The 13,162-nt window shown below is 50.5% G+C and overlaps 1 protein-coding gene across 1 annotated transcript; it reads right to left on the bottom strand.

The window, feature by feature from the left end:
- Nucleotides 1–596: 596 nt before the first annotated feature.
- On the bottom strand, nucleotides 597–11,548 carry DKC1 (dyskerin pseudouridine synthase 1). Its single transcript, XM_079910535.1, has 15 exons — nucleotides 11,445–11,548; nucleotides 10,729–10,796; nucleotides 10,195–10,281; nucleotides 8,657–8,748; nucleotides 8,269–8,453; nucleotides 7,605–7,669; nucleotides 7,194–7,320; nucleotides 6,836–6,966; nucleotides 6,278–6,421; nucleotides 4,613–4,733; nucleotides 3,685–3,803; nucleotides 2,951–3,054; nucleotides 2,523–2,586; nucleotides 1,686–1,814; nucleotides 597–1,319 (listed from the first exon to the last, which is right to left on the bottom strand). The coding sequence occupies exons 1-15, from the start codon at nucleotides 11,458–11,460 to the stop codon at nucleotides 1,254–1,256; spliced, it is 1,518 nt and encodes a 505-aa protein (XP_079766661.1). The 5' UTR covers nucleotides 11,461–11,548; the 3' UTR covers nucleotides 597–1,253.
- Nucleotides 11,549–13,162: the final 1,614 nt, after the last annotated feature.

Raw genomic sequence — 13,162 nt, 5'->3', positions numbered from 1 at the left:
ATACTTAAGGGCTGTCAACAGACACAGGCACTGGCACCTCCTGCCCTGCACACCCACCACGTAATACTGAGAACCTTTCTCCTCTCAAGTAGTTTGGACATCACTTAATTTGTGATGAGTCCCCTCTTATCTCGTCAGTGTCTTGATGAAGATTCCAGAGTATCTGATCTCATGCCAGATGACGGGCCCAGAGGGAAGTGTTACAAGACGCAGAACCAGAGAAAGAAAAGTAACCAAACATAAAGGAAAAGCATCAAATTTCAACTAGGACATAAAGGTCCCTACATTTTTTTTTTTTTTTTTTTTGCCTCTCACTGTTGTGGCCTCTCCCGTTGCGGAGCACAGGCTCCGGACGCGCAGGCTCAGCAGCCATGGCTCACGGGCCCAGCCGCTCCACGGCATGTGGGACCTTCCCGGACCAGGGCTCAAACCCGCGTCCCCTGCATCGGCAAGCACTGCGCCACCAGGGAAACCCAACATTTTTAATCAAAATATATTTTCTGTCCTCCTAGTTTGAGATCAACAATCAGAAAATCCAACAGGAATACTTTAAAAATTTCATAAGTAAACTTTAATAAGTAAAAATTACAACCTTCTCCCAGCAATGAAGCTAACTGAGGATTAAAACAAAGAACGGAGACATGGTTTTTTGGGGATTCTCTCACAGGTGGATTTAAGTGTCTGAAGTGGTGCCTATATACACAAGCAGTGACGAAGTGACTGGAAATAACTCATGAGATGGAACGACAGAGCCCTTGGCCAGGCCTCCATCTAGAAGGGAAATACGGGGTGACAGAGGAGACTGACACTAGAGTCCTCACAAGACACTGGAAAAATGATTACCCCTCAATTAATAACATGATTCAGTTATATTTTTTTTTACTTGCCCTATACCATTTTGCTGAGCAGACTTGATTTTTATAAACTTTTTTGATGAGGGAAGGGGGAAGCAAACTAGGAGAGGCCCATGACGTGAAAACGGCCCCCAGGAAACAGCTGCGGATGCTCACCGGGCAGTGCCGGGTCTGAAGGGGAGACACCCGCCCCCTTCACCGGTGTCCTTAAAACAGGACAAGATGGGATGACCGCGCCAGGGGACGTCAGCAAGGTCGCAGCAGCTGCTCCAACGCGCCGGACTCTCCGCCCTTTCCGGGATCTCAGGTTCATTCCCTCAAGAACAAATGTAGTTATGTTTTCTCAATAAGGCTTTAATTCCTCCTCCCACCTGGACACAGTGCTTCAAGTGGCGTCCACTAGTCAGCGAAGATTTCCACTTTTATTTTCTTCTTCTTCTTCTTCTTTTTGGTGGTGTCACTGTCCTGGGGGAAAGAGAAAGCAAGCGTCTGTTAAGCACTGCCGCTCTCCCCAAAGGAAATCAGGGAAGTTCCACACAGTCAACTAAGCCTTTTCAGGATCCGTAAGGATATCCTGCAATACGTAAATTTTGCACGTAACACAAATCCCGCGTTTTCCACGATGCCCCTGCATTTAGATCCCCCAGCCATGCACCCTCCCCACCCACCATCAACACAACCCTAACTCTGAGCCGCTACTATAAAAAAGCTGGGCCCGGCCCCGTCCTTTCCACAGGGCAACTCCCCGAGTAACCAAGCCGGCACCAGCGGGCAATTCCTTCCCCTTCAAGGACAAAGAGAGCCCTGGGCCCTGGTCGTGTTTGTACACACCCCATCTCCCGGCTCGTCCACACTCTCCAGAGCAGCTTTGGCCTTCTTGTCTTTCTTCTTCTTCTTTTCCTTCTTGACCAACTGGGGAGCCACTGAAGAGGTTTCATCGCTTTCACTCTCTCGCTTCCGCTAAGGTGGAGACAATTGATCAAATGTTAAGATCTTGGGCAAATGCGGATGAGAAAGTTTCAGTAAGTCAAAAGGGGAGGAGCCAGCAGAGAAGACGCTGATTGGATCCAACAGGAAGTTTTCAAAGACCCCAACAGGGCTTTGTTTACCAAGGGTTCAAAGACCAGGAAGCCAGGGGCACAGCAGGAGCGCCAGGGCAGCCACACAGGGCCGGGCCAGAAAGGCCACGTCCTCACTGAAGCCAAAGGCAGGACCGCATGCCCCCCAGGGGCGCTCCCACGAGTGCTCAGAGAAGACAGGCAAGCGCGGGCCCCAAGCAGGGCACAAGCAGCTCTTCTCAGGACACTCTGTGCCACCCGAGGTACAGACAAGCCATCCTGCAGTCTAACACCAACAGCCCGCAGCCCCCGAGCCGAGCAGCCGCCGCGTGCTTCCCGCGGCCGGTCGCAACACTGAGCTGGTGCCGTCCGGAGGGGTTTGTCCGGTCCCGAGCGTCACGGCCTCTACTTCAACATGCCTGTGCCGCCCCTTGACCCAACCCTGTTCCGGGGTCATGGCCTCAGCTGAGCCCACACCCCTGCCAGCAGACACGACAGGGAACGTGAACTGGAGCCTGCAGAGCCCGAGGGGGGCAGGAAGGCCCACCCCGCTGAGCCAGCACGTGTGGCTGGACGGCACATGGCGAAGCCCTCGGAGCACGCCACTCACCTTTGGGGCTTTGACTGCTTCGGCAACTACCTGGGGGGCTTTGACATCTTTCCTGGCAGAATCGCTGAAAGAGGAGCGACAGGTGAGAGTCATTCCCAGCAGATCCGGCAAGCCTAAGGCCACCATCAACATCCTGATGCTGGACAGAACAACTCACCACTTGCTGTCGCAGACTGACTCCTGCTGGAGTGCCACGAGCCAGACTAGAAACGGTTAACTGTCTGTCGTGCTGCCCAGCGCCCTAAGCGGCTACTCCACACGCCCCGAGGCCAGTCCCCTCAGGCCCTACACGTTTCCCCAAACTAAATCCACCCCTTTCCCACGTCTGGGCTCCCCGCCTTCCCCTCCTCCCCTGCGGTCACTACAGCACTGCAGCCAGCCTGCCCTCTGCCCACCACATGGCTGGGAGACATCCTGCCCGCCCTTACCTGTAGTCCACATACTCCTGTGTCCAGGCGGCAGGCGTGTTGTCCGTGGGCTTGCCGTGCTTATCCAAAAGGCCCTGCTTGATCATCAGCCTCTTCTGACTTGCCTGGTGGACCGTCAGGGTTTCAACGTTAGTACAGTGTCAACACATAAAGCATGTACCACGACCACACACACACACAGCAACTAAGGGGCCCCCCTTGGGTGTTCTCAGCAGAGTGCTCCAAACTCACCCTCCCTCTAATAGGAGCAAACATGGGACTTATCAAAGGTTGCAAACCTTTTTGTACCAGTGGGAGCCTCTGCAGTGTCATTTTGACCACAGGGCCTTTGCACATGCTATTCCATCAGCCCTGGACTCTTCCCTCCCCGCTTCACCTCAACATCTAACACTACGTACCGCACACTGGCGTGGCTCCAGATCCCTCACCCCGACTCCCCGACCAGGCCGAAGCCTTCATCGGGGACTGCTGATTGACGTGTTAGGCACCTCTCCACACCCCTTCATAAGGCCCTCACCACGCCACTGTGCAATTTGAGCACTGCCTATCTACTGTCCCCCTTAGACTGAAATCTCTAAGGTCTGAGACAGGCCCGGTTCTACTTACCACTGACTCCCCAGAGCCCAGCACGAGGCAAGGACGTGGCAGTGGACACACAGTGGGAGCTGCCCAAGTGAGGATTCAACAAGGCAAAACAGAATAAGGCAGCAGGGCACACGCCCAGTCCCACTTACTTTTGGACCTAAACCCCACTTCCGAGGGTAAGTGTCTCTCTCCATGATCACTCTCTTGATCTTGGCTACGATACCATGGTCACAGGTGGAGATCACTGCCGTGGTCATTAATGCAATAGCTGCAGGCGTTGGAATGAGATAAAAGAACGACTTGAAGGGGAAAGACTCCATAATCAATGAGCCCGAATGCCACTGTTTTACACAACTTTTAAAAACCTATTTAAAACTCTTAAGCTCTCCTGCCTTGAGGTTTCCTTTGCTGAGCATTGCATATGGAGGAAATCCACCATTAGGGGAAGAAAGGCTGTGAAAGCACATTACTTATCGAGTTCAAAAACTACTGACACTAATCACACTCATAAAAATCAATGCTTCCTAGGTCCTCAGAAGGGACCTCTTAATAAGTAAACCACAGCTATTTAACCTGTAATTTGCACAAGAAATAAAGCAGGTCATCAGAATTCCTTTTCAGCTGTGAGCAAGCAGCCAGAGGGGAAGGGACGCCTCAATAAGGAACCCCAAAGACACGCGTGTCCTGCCTGGAGCTCAGGCCACACACAGGGACAATCCGACGGTAGCTAAACTTTCACAAGGTAGTGCTGCAAGCAGACAAGGAGTGGACTGAAGGCTCTTTAATTACCACAGCCATTCGCCCCCACTTCGCTGATGATTTCCTCCTTCCACTGGAGAGCCGAGGAGAGCCCAACTGCTGAGACACAGCTCCTCACAGCAGCCAGTGGGGCGAGAGGAAGCCCCACTTACCTCCCTGCCGCCTATGCCTGTCTGACATGGCCCTTTGCTGTGAGCACCCCGACAGACCCCGAGCGACACAGCGATCGGATGAGCCCGAGGGGCCAGGCCCGGGGGAGCCCGTTAGTGAGCCTGGCTGCAGCGGCGCAGGAGGGCCAAGGGCGCCTTCGCCTCTTACCCATGCAGACAGCTTCCCCTTTGGTGGTGATGACCGCCACCTCCTGGTTGACCTCGATCCCGTCCTCGTACCGGAGGACGCCTGGGAGCATGATCTTCGCGCCATAGCAGATGGCGTTCACCTGCGGGGTGGTGTCCCTGGTGAGCGCCGCGGCCCCAGGCGGCCGCCGCCCTGCACCCCGCCCCCACCCGTGACAGAGGACCAATGACACCCATGGCCACTGGCCGCGGTCTAGCTTATGAAGGGACTCAGGCTCACGGCAGGCAGCCACCCAGCACGGGCCAGGCGCTTCACGCACGTCGACTCAGAAATGTCAGCGGGGGCCGTAAACAGCCACTCCTACCCAGGGCACTTAGAGCTGCCTTCATACTAAACCAACACCCAGCCTCAGTTTTCCTTAATTGCTCTTCTCCATGCCTCTAATCATTAAGGGAAAAACCTCTGACAGAGCTGGGAGGTGTATCAGATTTATTGGGAAATCTGGATAATGACAGGTTCCCAAAGTTAACTCACAAGCAAGACGGCCGAGGCCAACTCTCCCCGAGCTCGACAGCACTCCATGCGTCCAACCCGCCTTGTGCCACCTTGTCTTCACTCACCATATTCCACCCTCCCTTGAAATTCACCCAGAAGCGACCAGTTTGACCCCAGCGCAACGGGGGATCACATTTATGTTGTTCTGTTTTACGTGATTAAGTTTTTTCAGTCGCTATAGGGGCATGTTTTGGTATGCCTCATTAGTTTTTCTGTCTTTTACTACAAACTATAACATCTATACAGTCATCAAACATCTATGTAATTTAAGATCTAAATATGAACGAGCAAGCTCGAGTTATTAAATATATACAAAAATTTACATCTTTAAAAGTTAGAAAAAATTTTTATTGCTACTTGTTTAACAATAATTGATTACGCACTAGGCCACAAAGCATCTTAACTTATAGGGCCGTATTCTCTGACCATAATACCATTAAAAATAAGGCTATTTACAATTCTGGACTACTCAACCTTAAATAACTACTAAAGAGGAAACCCAAAGCAACACAAATAACTGCAGATTTCCTTTCATCGTTAAGATTACTCTAAGGTTATTTAGTAAGTATACTAAGAAAAGAAGCTTGATAATCTCTGTGACGTTTAGGTTTTATGACCTCAAACTAGGATTTATTTAAACAAAACAAAGCCTTTAATGGAGAACTAACTTATCGTATCTCTGAACCTCTCTAGTCTCAACCTTTTATCCCCATCAAAACAACCTTTTCTAGCAGTAATTTAAATAAACCAAGGTGTCTTAGGCACATGCAGAACTACCAGTTTACAAGAGGGCAAAGTTTATGTACCACTGATAGTCTATTTCTTGAACCAAGTTACTTACTTTTAAGGTATTTGCCTTATTTCGAAATGAAATTACTCCTAGCATTAAACTTCTACTTTAATTTATATTTGTTTTTGATTTAATAAAAAGTTAATCATAAATGCTTCCAAGAACAAAAAAACAAATAAATGAATCCAGTGTCCAATCTACGAAACCAGAAAATAAACCAAGGGAAAATAATCGCTACAAGTTCACAAAGCCCAATTTCATCTCTTTAAACAGAATGAAGTGTTCAGGACACGGACCATATCTCATCTCTCGAGGTCACGTTTGGTGCAAACAGAACTTACCGCACTGTCCTTCATGACCAGCCGTTTATGAGAGGTCAACAGCTTCTCCAAAGGGTACACAACTCGCCGCAGGTAACTCTCATCTTTGTGGTTGTCATACAGCCACTGGGCATCCAGCACATCGTGCATCGTCACCATGTGGTCCTGGAAAGTAGCCACGTATGAAAATTACTCGAGTGCCGCTGTATCCCCGACAGGCAAACGGACCTCACACTTCCGAACACGGAATGAATTTAGTCCCGTCTGCTAGTCCAAGCTCATTAGTCTCCGGTCTCTTCGGAGTCAACTCTTTACCTGTTGGTCTATTAAATCTAAGCAGGCATATCTGTAGGCTAGGAGGTAAATGAACAGAGTAATGCTATCCATCCAGTCACCCCCCCGCCAGCCTGTGTTTCAATGTCCCAAAGTTTAATTAACAGAACAGGGAAGCTGCCCTGAACTGAACTCAACACTTTGGAAACTGCCTTTTCTTGGATGTGAAGCAGGTAGAGTTCCACCAAGGGCTGGAGGACCCAAGTACCAGCCGGCTCTAAAACTCTTAGCCCCGCGATGACGTACCTTTTCACTCATGACTCCGGAACGAACCCGCCGGAGTTCCTGCATCTGACCACCAACTCCCAATAACAAACCAAGGTGTACGCACAGCGTCCGAATGTAAGTGCCGGCCTCACAACTCACCCAGAAGATTCCTAAGACACAGCAAAAGTAGTACATATTTTCCCAAGTAAACACACCACTGGTTGAGAAACCCAGAGTTATTCTCTATCTGCACCAACAACACTAGAGACAACGGACACAGGCCACGACTACACCACATACTAAAGGCATCTACTTTTAAGAGACTAATTCTCCAGAATTCATTCCTACGCGCGTGTGCTCTACGTGGGCTCAGTGCCTCGCAGGCCTAAGGACCCACCTAATCTCCTTTCAGGATCATACTCGATCATCTTGCTCTCGTAGATGGTCCGCACTCGGAGCTGCCTCTTTACTGCAGCGATGAGCGGGGGTCGCTGGAACAAGGCACCTGTCAAGGTCTCTAGGGCCTGAGAATAAGCACAAAGCAAAACTCAAATAAGATCAAAGGGCAGATTTGGGGAGTTTAAGGGCACACTTGAAACACAAAAGGTCTCTTTCAATCATTTAGGATCTAAAAGGGCCTTTCAATTTTTGACTCTTTCTTCAACTACATAGGGATGGCTCAGTGCTGAGCAGAAGCCTCTCCTCAGAAAGGACATGAGCAGGTTGGCCACGGCAGCCCACTGACAAGGGCAAGGGCCTCAGAGACCCCAGTTGCTAACAGGTGCCTTCCCTACAATTACAGACTTACCCTAGAAAGCTGAGTCCCCCCTTCGATAGCATTGTGCAGCCGGACAATTCCCACATACTCTTTGCCTGTAAAATGACAAAAGAGTAGTCAGGTGTGGCCACTGAGTTTTCTGTATTTTCTATATGCTTATATCACTCCCATTTTGTACAGCCAGAAAAAGCAGGCAATTTGAACTCCTGTTTCTGTAAAATTTGCATTAAGACAGATTTCACGGTGCAGATGTGAGAAAGGACTGAAGACGCTATCTCATCGAGAGCTCAACTTTCAACATGCTGACAGGGACAGCCGGAGCGCCCGTGGAGAGCCTGACTGGAGACCACCTTAGAAGGTCAAGTAGAATTCTCCCCAATGCCAATGAAGGAGAGGCACTTTAGGCAGAAGCAGCAGGGCGGTTAGAGGAGCGTGGAGTGACAGGCCTGGAGCTGGGCTCAACGTGTGCATAAAAAGCACCTAGAACTCCAAACAAGGCAGCCCCACCAGGGTCTGGTTGAGGACAGAAGGCACACACACACCAAGAATATCCCTTGCTTCTGTTTTCTGTTTTTGTTTTATGATTTTACTAATGAAGAAATCATTTCTGAGAGCCAAAAGGTAGAAAGGAAAGGAAACACAGAAAGCCTTCCAATCTCAAAGTAGCCCCGTCTTCCCTCCCTCTCCCACGTACCTGCGCTCTGCTGGGATTTCACCAAGCGAGTGGCTCGTTCAATGCACACTATTAAACAACCAGTCACCTTGGGATCCAGGGTACCACTGTGTCCTGTCTTCTCTACCCGGAGTATTCGCCGAATCCAGGCTACCACCTCATGGGAAGAGGGGTTGGAAGGCTTGTCAAGATTAATGAAACCTGTCCTAGAATGGGAAAGAAATTACTGTGTCATCGGCTCTGGTCCTCTAATGAAAACTAAATCTGAAGAGTACAAAAGAAGAGTTCACCATGGGTACAGGATAGCGTATTTAGGGCAATGCCACCGCTACCTCCGTGAATAACTGATGTGAAAGGGTCATTTTGAAAAGAACGGAAGTTTGGACAGTGCTGTTTCCAACACACTTACCTGATATAGTCCCCAATCTCCCTCTTCAGAGGATTTGAACCACAAGGAAGAGGTGTATAATGTGTTGTCCTTACATTTAGCTTATCAAAATTCTAGAAAGCAATGATACAACACAAAACAAACAATAAATCATTAACATGTGGGAAACAAGAGTCAGGACCACCATGAACCATGATATGGCGACGCTTCAGCTTCTTGTTTTAGATCTTACTCCTATATTTCCATTATGTGCTGTGACAGACCGCTAAGCCTCCCCACATGCTGGAAAAATGACCTATATGAGTAAGAAAACGACAAATTTGATCCCTCCTCCAGAAAGACCTCTTGGGGTACTACAGAACAAACTGGGCTTCACTGTGCAGGCTTATGAGTACAATATGGACTAGCTTTGATTTTCTCCGGGACCAAATGGAGGGGGACTGGCAACACGGCTCCGCACACCTGACTGGTCTGCACCTGCCCCAGGCACTCCTACCCCACTTTCCTCACGTCTGCCCCTTCTCACTCTCCTTTCCAGGGCTCCACCACCAGCCTGAAAGGGTTCCCGTCAATGGAAGCCCCTTAGCTTCATCTTGGTACTTTCCACAAGCAGCAATGATTTTTTTAACTGCATCTCCCACCCCTAGATTTTAAGTTCCATGACAGTAGGGACATTGCCAACCTGGTTTACCAGCAGGTAAAAATAGAGAAGCAGATGCTGTCTAAATGGCAGACACATCTGGCCAAGCAGAAACTCAACTGTATTCAATTCTATATGCAAATCTCTCTTTTACCTCATATTTAGTGATTTACTCAAACGGTCTGTCAAGGAGTCTTTCAATAAATTTGCCTCCTAATCTCGTAGCTGGCGCCCATTATGTCATTTGTGAAACTTGTAATTTAACTCATCACCGAAGTACCCTAGTTAAAACCCAACACGATAGCCAGTAACTTCTAGGGAGCAAGTTAACATGCCAGGCACTGGCCGCATGCTCTCAAGCATGTTCTACTCCACAAACCAGGACAGGTCTGTAAGGTGAGGCTGAGTACAGAAATTGAGAATTGATTATAAAATGTGATAGCAGGGCTTCCCTGGTGGCGCAGTGGTTGAGAGTCCGCCTGCCAATGCAGGGGACGCGGGTTCGTGCCCCGGTTCGGGAAGATCCCACATGCCGCGGAGCGGCTGCGCCTGTGAGCCATGGCCGCTGAGCCTGCGCGTCCGGAGCCTGTTCTCCGCGACGGGAGAGGCCACAGCGGTGAGAGGCCCGCGTACCGCAAAAAAAAAAAAAAAAAAGAAAAAAAAAAAAAAAAAAAAAAAATGTGATAGCAGTGTGACACTGTTGTAAAATTTACCTGTATTCTACAAGTGTTGGGTACATTGGAAATGAAGGGGGAAAAAACCCGAACAAACCCTGGTCCTTCATCTCAGACACGTTGAGGAACAGTGTTTTAGACGGCCTCATCTAGCATTTCCTAAGTCCAGGATGCACTCTCAATCAACTGTTTAATGCTCAAAAACAATGTAAAAGCCAAGCGTTGACCTGATGCGAAACACATACCTTTAGCAACAGGGGCCACTGAGATGTGTCCAACTGAGCCACTTTGGATTCAGGTTTGATGAGGAATTCTTCAGCGTGTTGTATTTCCTTCCACAGGACAGAAACACAGCCTGTTAGATTTCCCACCTGACTTTGAACAGTTCCACTACTACCACAGAAGTCTATACCTTTGAAATAAAAAGCAAGGTAGTCTATGCCTTTTCCCCGGGACCTCCAAAGGAAAAAGAAATGAACAAAGAGCTGAGAAGCGTAAGCGAAGTGCCACCACGACGGGCACAGCAATTTTAAGAGAAAGCGGGGCAGTGGGTCTGATAAGAGAATTTCAGGGGGAGCACTTGGTGCGGCCAGCAACACTTAGCTGGGTGTGCCTCACAGCAAAGACCCAGGTTGGCGGGCGTTGTGTACTTTCTACACAACGACCACTCAATTACAGCCCATTCCTCCAAAGCCTTTAAAAACAGTTCTTTTCTGTAATGTGTCAGCTAAGAAACCTTTCTTTTCAGTCAAAGCAAAGTACAACATATTCGTACTCACTGCTACATCTTCTTCTGGTAAGGATTTCCGCTCCTTTTTCTTCTTATGCTTCTTCGGTAAAATAAGTACTTAAAAAAACACACACACACAAGAATTAGGAGTTTTCCCCGAAAATAAAGACAATGAAGTTTAAAACAAGGGTAGGTAGAAAACGGATGCTTGTCTAGGATCACAGGGGAAGCCGCCGGTGTCAGGCCGAGTGCGCGGCTGCACGGCGGGCTCCAGACAGCAGCCGCACGTGTCGCCCTCCATCCCGGCTCACCACGTGGCCGCGCGGGGCTGAAACGCCCACGGCGCTCTGGCCGCGGGCCCGTAAGCGACCGCCCAACGGTCCCCGAGGGCTGGTGGCCCCTAGAACTTTTTCTCGACTTAGCGCTCCGCGCACGCCCGAGCCCCTCGGCCCCTTTGCTTCCCCTCATCGCGCGGCGCTGACCGCGGCGTCCGAGCCGGCGGCGGCGGCCCGGGCCCTAAGGGGACTGTACCGTCGGCGGGAGACCCGGGCTGGTGGCGTCACGTCACCGCGGGGGCCTCTCGCTCTCTCGCCCTCACCCGTGGAGCCAAGGCCAAGCGACAAGGTCGGCAGGAGGCCCGGCAGCTGGAGCTAGCGGAAAGCTCGGGCCTCGAAGTTGTCCCCCCACCCCCGGCTCCCCTAGCCGAAGGATCTGGCCCCGGCCCGCGGCAACCCGCCCGGCCACCCGCGAGAGAACCACCCGTACCTTCCGCGTCCGCCATGTTGCCCCGCTGAGCGTGCGAGCCGCGTGGGCTAGCGCCGAGGAAGCTGCCGCGGACTCCCGCCGCCGTCAGGCCGCGCCACTAGGGCCCGCCCACCTGTGCGCCGCCCCGTGCGTGTCGTGCAGCGGGGCGGGGCGAGGCGGGGCCGGGCTCGCGGGGCAGAGCCCCAAGCGCGCGCGGGACGGCTGCACACTCTCATTGGTGGACGCGGCCGGGACGCTGGCGCGTCCGCGCGTGCGCCTTGGGCCTCTCCCCGCCTTCGGCGGCCAGGTCTAGGAGCGCCTGCGCAGCTCGCCGGGGCGGCTCGTAGTCTGTGGGCATGGCCCGGCAGCGGTTCGCTCTCCTTCGTTGAGGTTTTACCCGGACGGGAGCGCACGGGCACCCGCCAGAGCGCTCCTTGCTTCCTCGCCGACCCTTGAAGGTGGCTGTCGGATCAGTCCCGATGGCAAAATGAAGACGTTGAGGCGCATAGCGTCCTTTGCCGCTTGTAATTCCCATCCAGCTAGAGTGGCACTGGCGATAGAAACAAGAGTGCGAGCCACTTGTGGACTTTTAAATTCTCCAGCAGCCATTTGGAAAAGAAAGTACAACGTTAAAAGTTAAATCGATTTTAATAACAAACTTTATTTAACGCAGCGATCCACAATATTATCATTTCAACATATAAGCAATACACAGCATTGTGAATGGCATATTTTACGCTCTTTTTGTGTTTTTTTTTCTGTACCAAGTCTTTCTGGCGTGCGCTTTACGGTTACAGCACAGCTAGATTTCAGCTCCACGACGGGGCTCCATGTGAACTGCTGGACAGTCAAAGCGGGTTCGTGGCTGTGGTACTGAACGGCCAAGCAAGCTCCAGGTTCAAGCCCTCTTCCCTCCTGTAGTAATAATATTAATGCTCTAACTTGATTTTTTATACATAGCCAAAGTCCTCAATATCAACCAATCCACGAGCAGTTAATTACACTCCCCATCCCATAATTTTATAATGCTCCGTTGGTATATATTTGGCTAAATTTCAGGTACTCACTAATGGTTCTCCAACACTCCTCATCTGATCTGTTAGCAAATCCTCTCGGCTTTGCTTTCAAAAGATCCAGAATCTGGTAGTTTTTCACCACCCTCAATACTGTCACTGGAGTCCATGTCATCACCATGGCTCTCCTACATTTTTCCACTCGCCTCCTGCACTTACCCCCTCTTTCTGTTTTTTCCAACTATATTGTCTCCTCAACACAGCCCCTGGAAAGAGCCATTAACTTGTGAGTCAGGCCATGTCCCTCCTCTACTCAAAGCCCTTCAATGGCTTCACATCTATAGTGGGATGAAGACTGGCCCCCCACTTCGGACCTAACCCCTGGACTCTATGAAAACGAACTTACTTGAAAAAAGGGTCTTTGTAGAGGTACTGAAGTTAAGGATCTACAGATGAGGTCATCCTGGATGACTCAGGTGGGCCCCAAATCCAACGACAAGTATCCTTAGAAGAGAAGAAGGACACAGAAGAGGATAAGGCCATGTAAAGATGGCAAGAATGTTTTATCCCCAAGGATCTTCAGGGTGATGAATCATGGAATCCTGTTAAAAGGCCACCTGTAGTAGACCACCACCAACAAAAACTCTAGATCTGGTGAACGGCAGCCTGCCTTGAATCACCACGATGGAAAATCATGGCCCCTCATCTAATTCCCGGACCCCATCA

This window comes from Stenella coeruleoalba (assembly GCF_951394435.1).
Source record: "Stenella coeruleoalba genome assembly, chromosome: X".
Classification (NCBI taxonomy): domain Eukaryota; kingdom Metazoa; phylum Chordata; class Mammalia; order Artiodactyla; family Delphinidae; genus Stenella; species Stenella coeruleoalba.
Note: the sequence above shows the minus strand (reverse complement) of the source record. Positions and strands in the feature narration are given on the sequence as shown.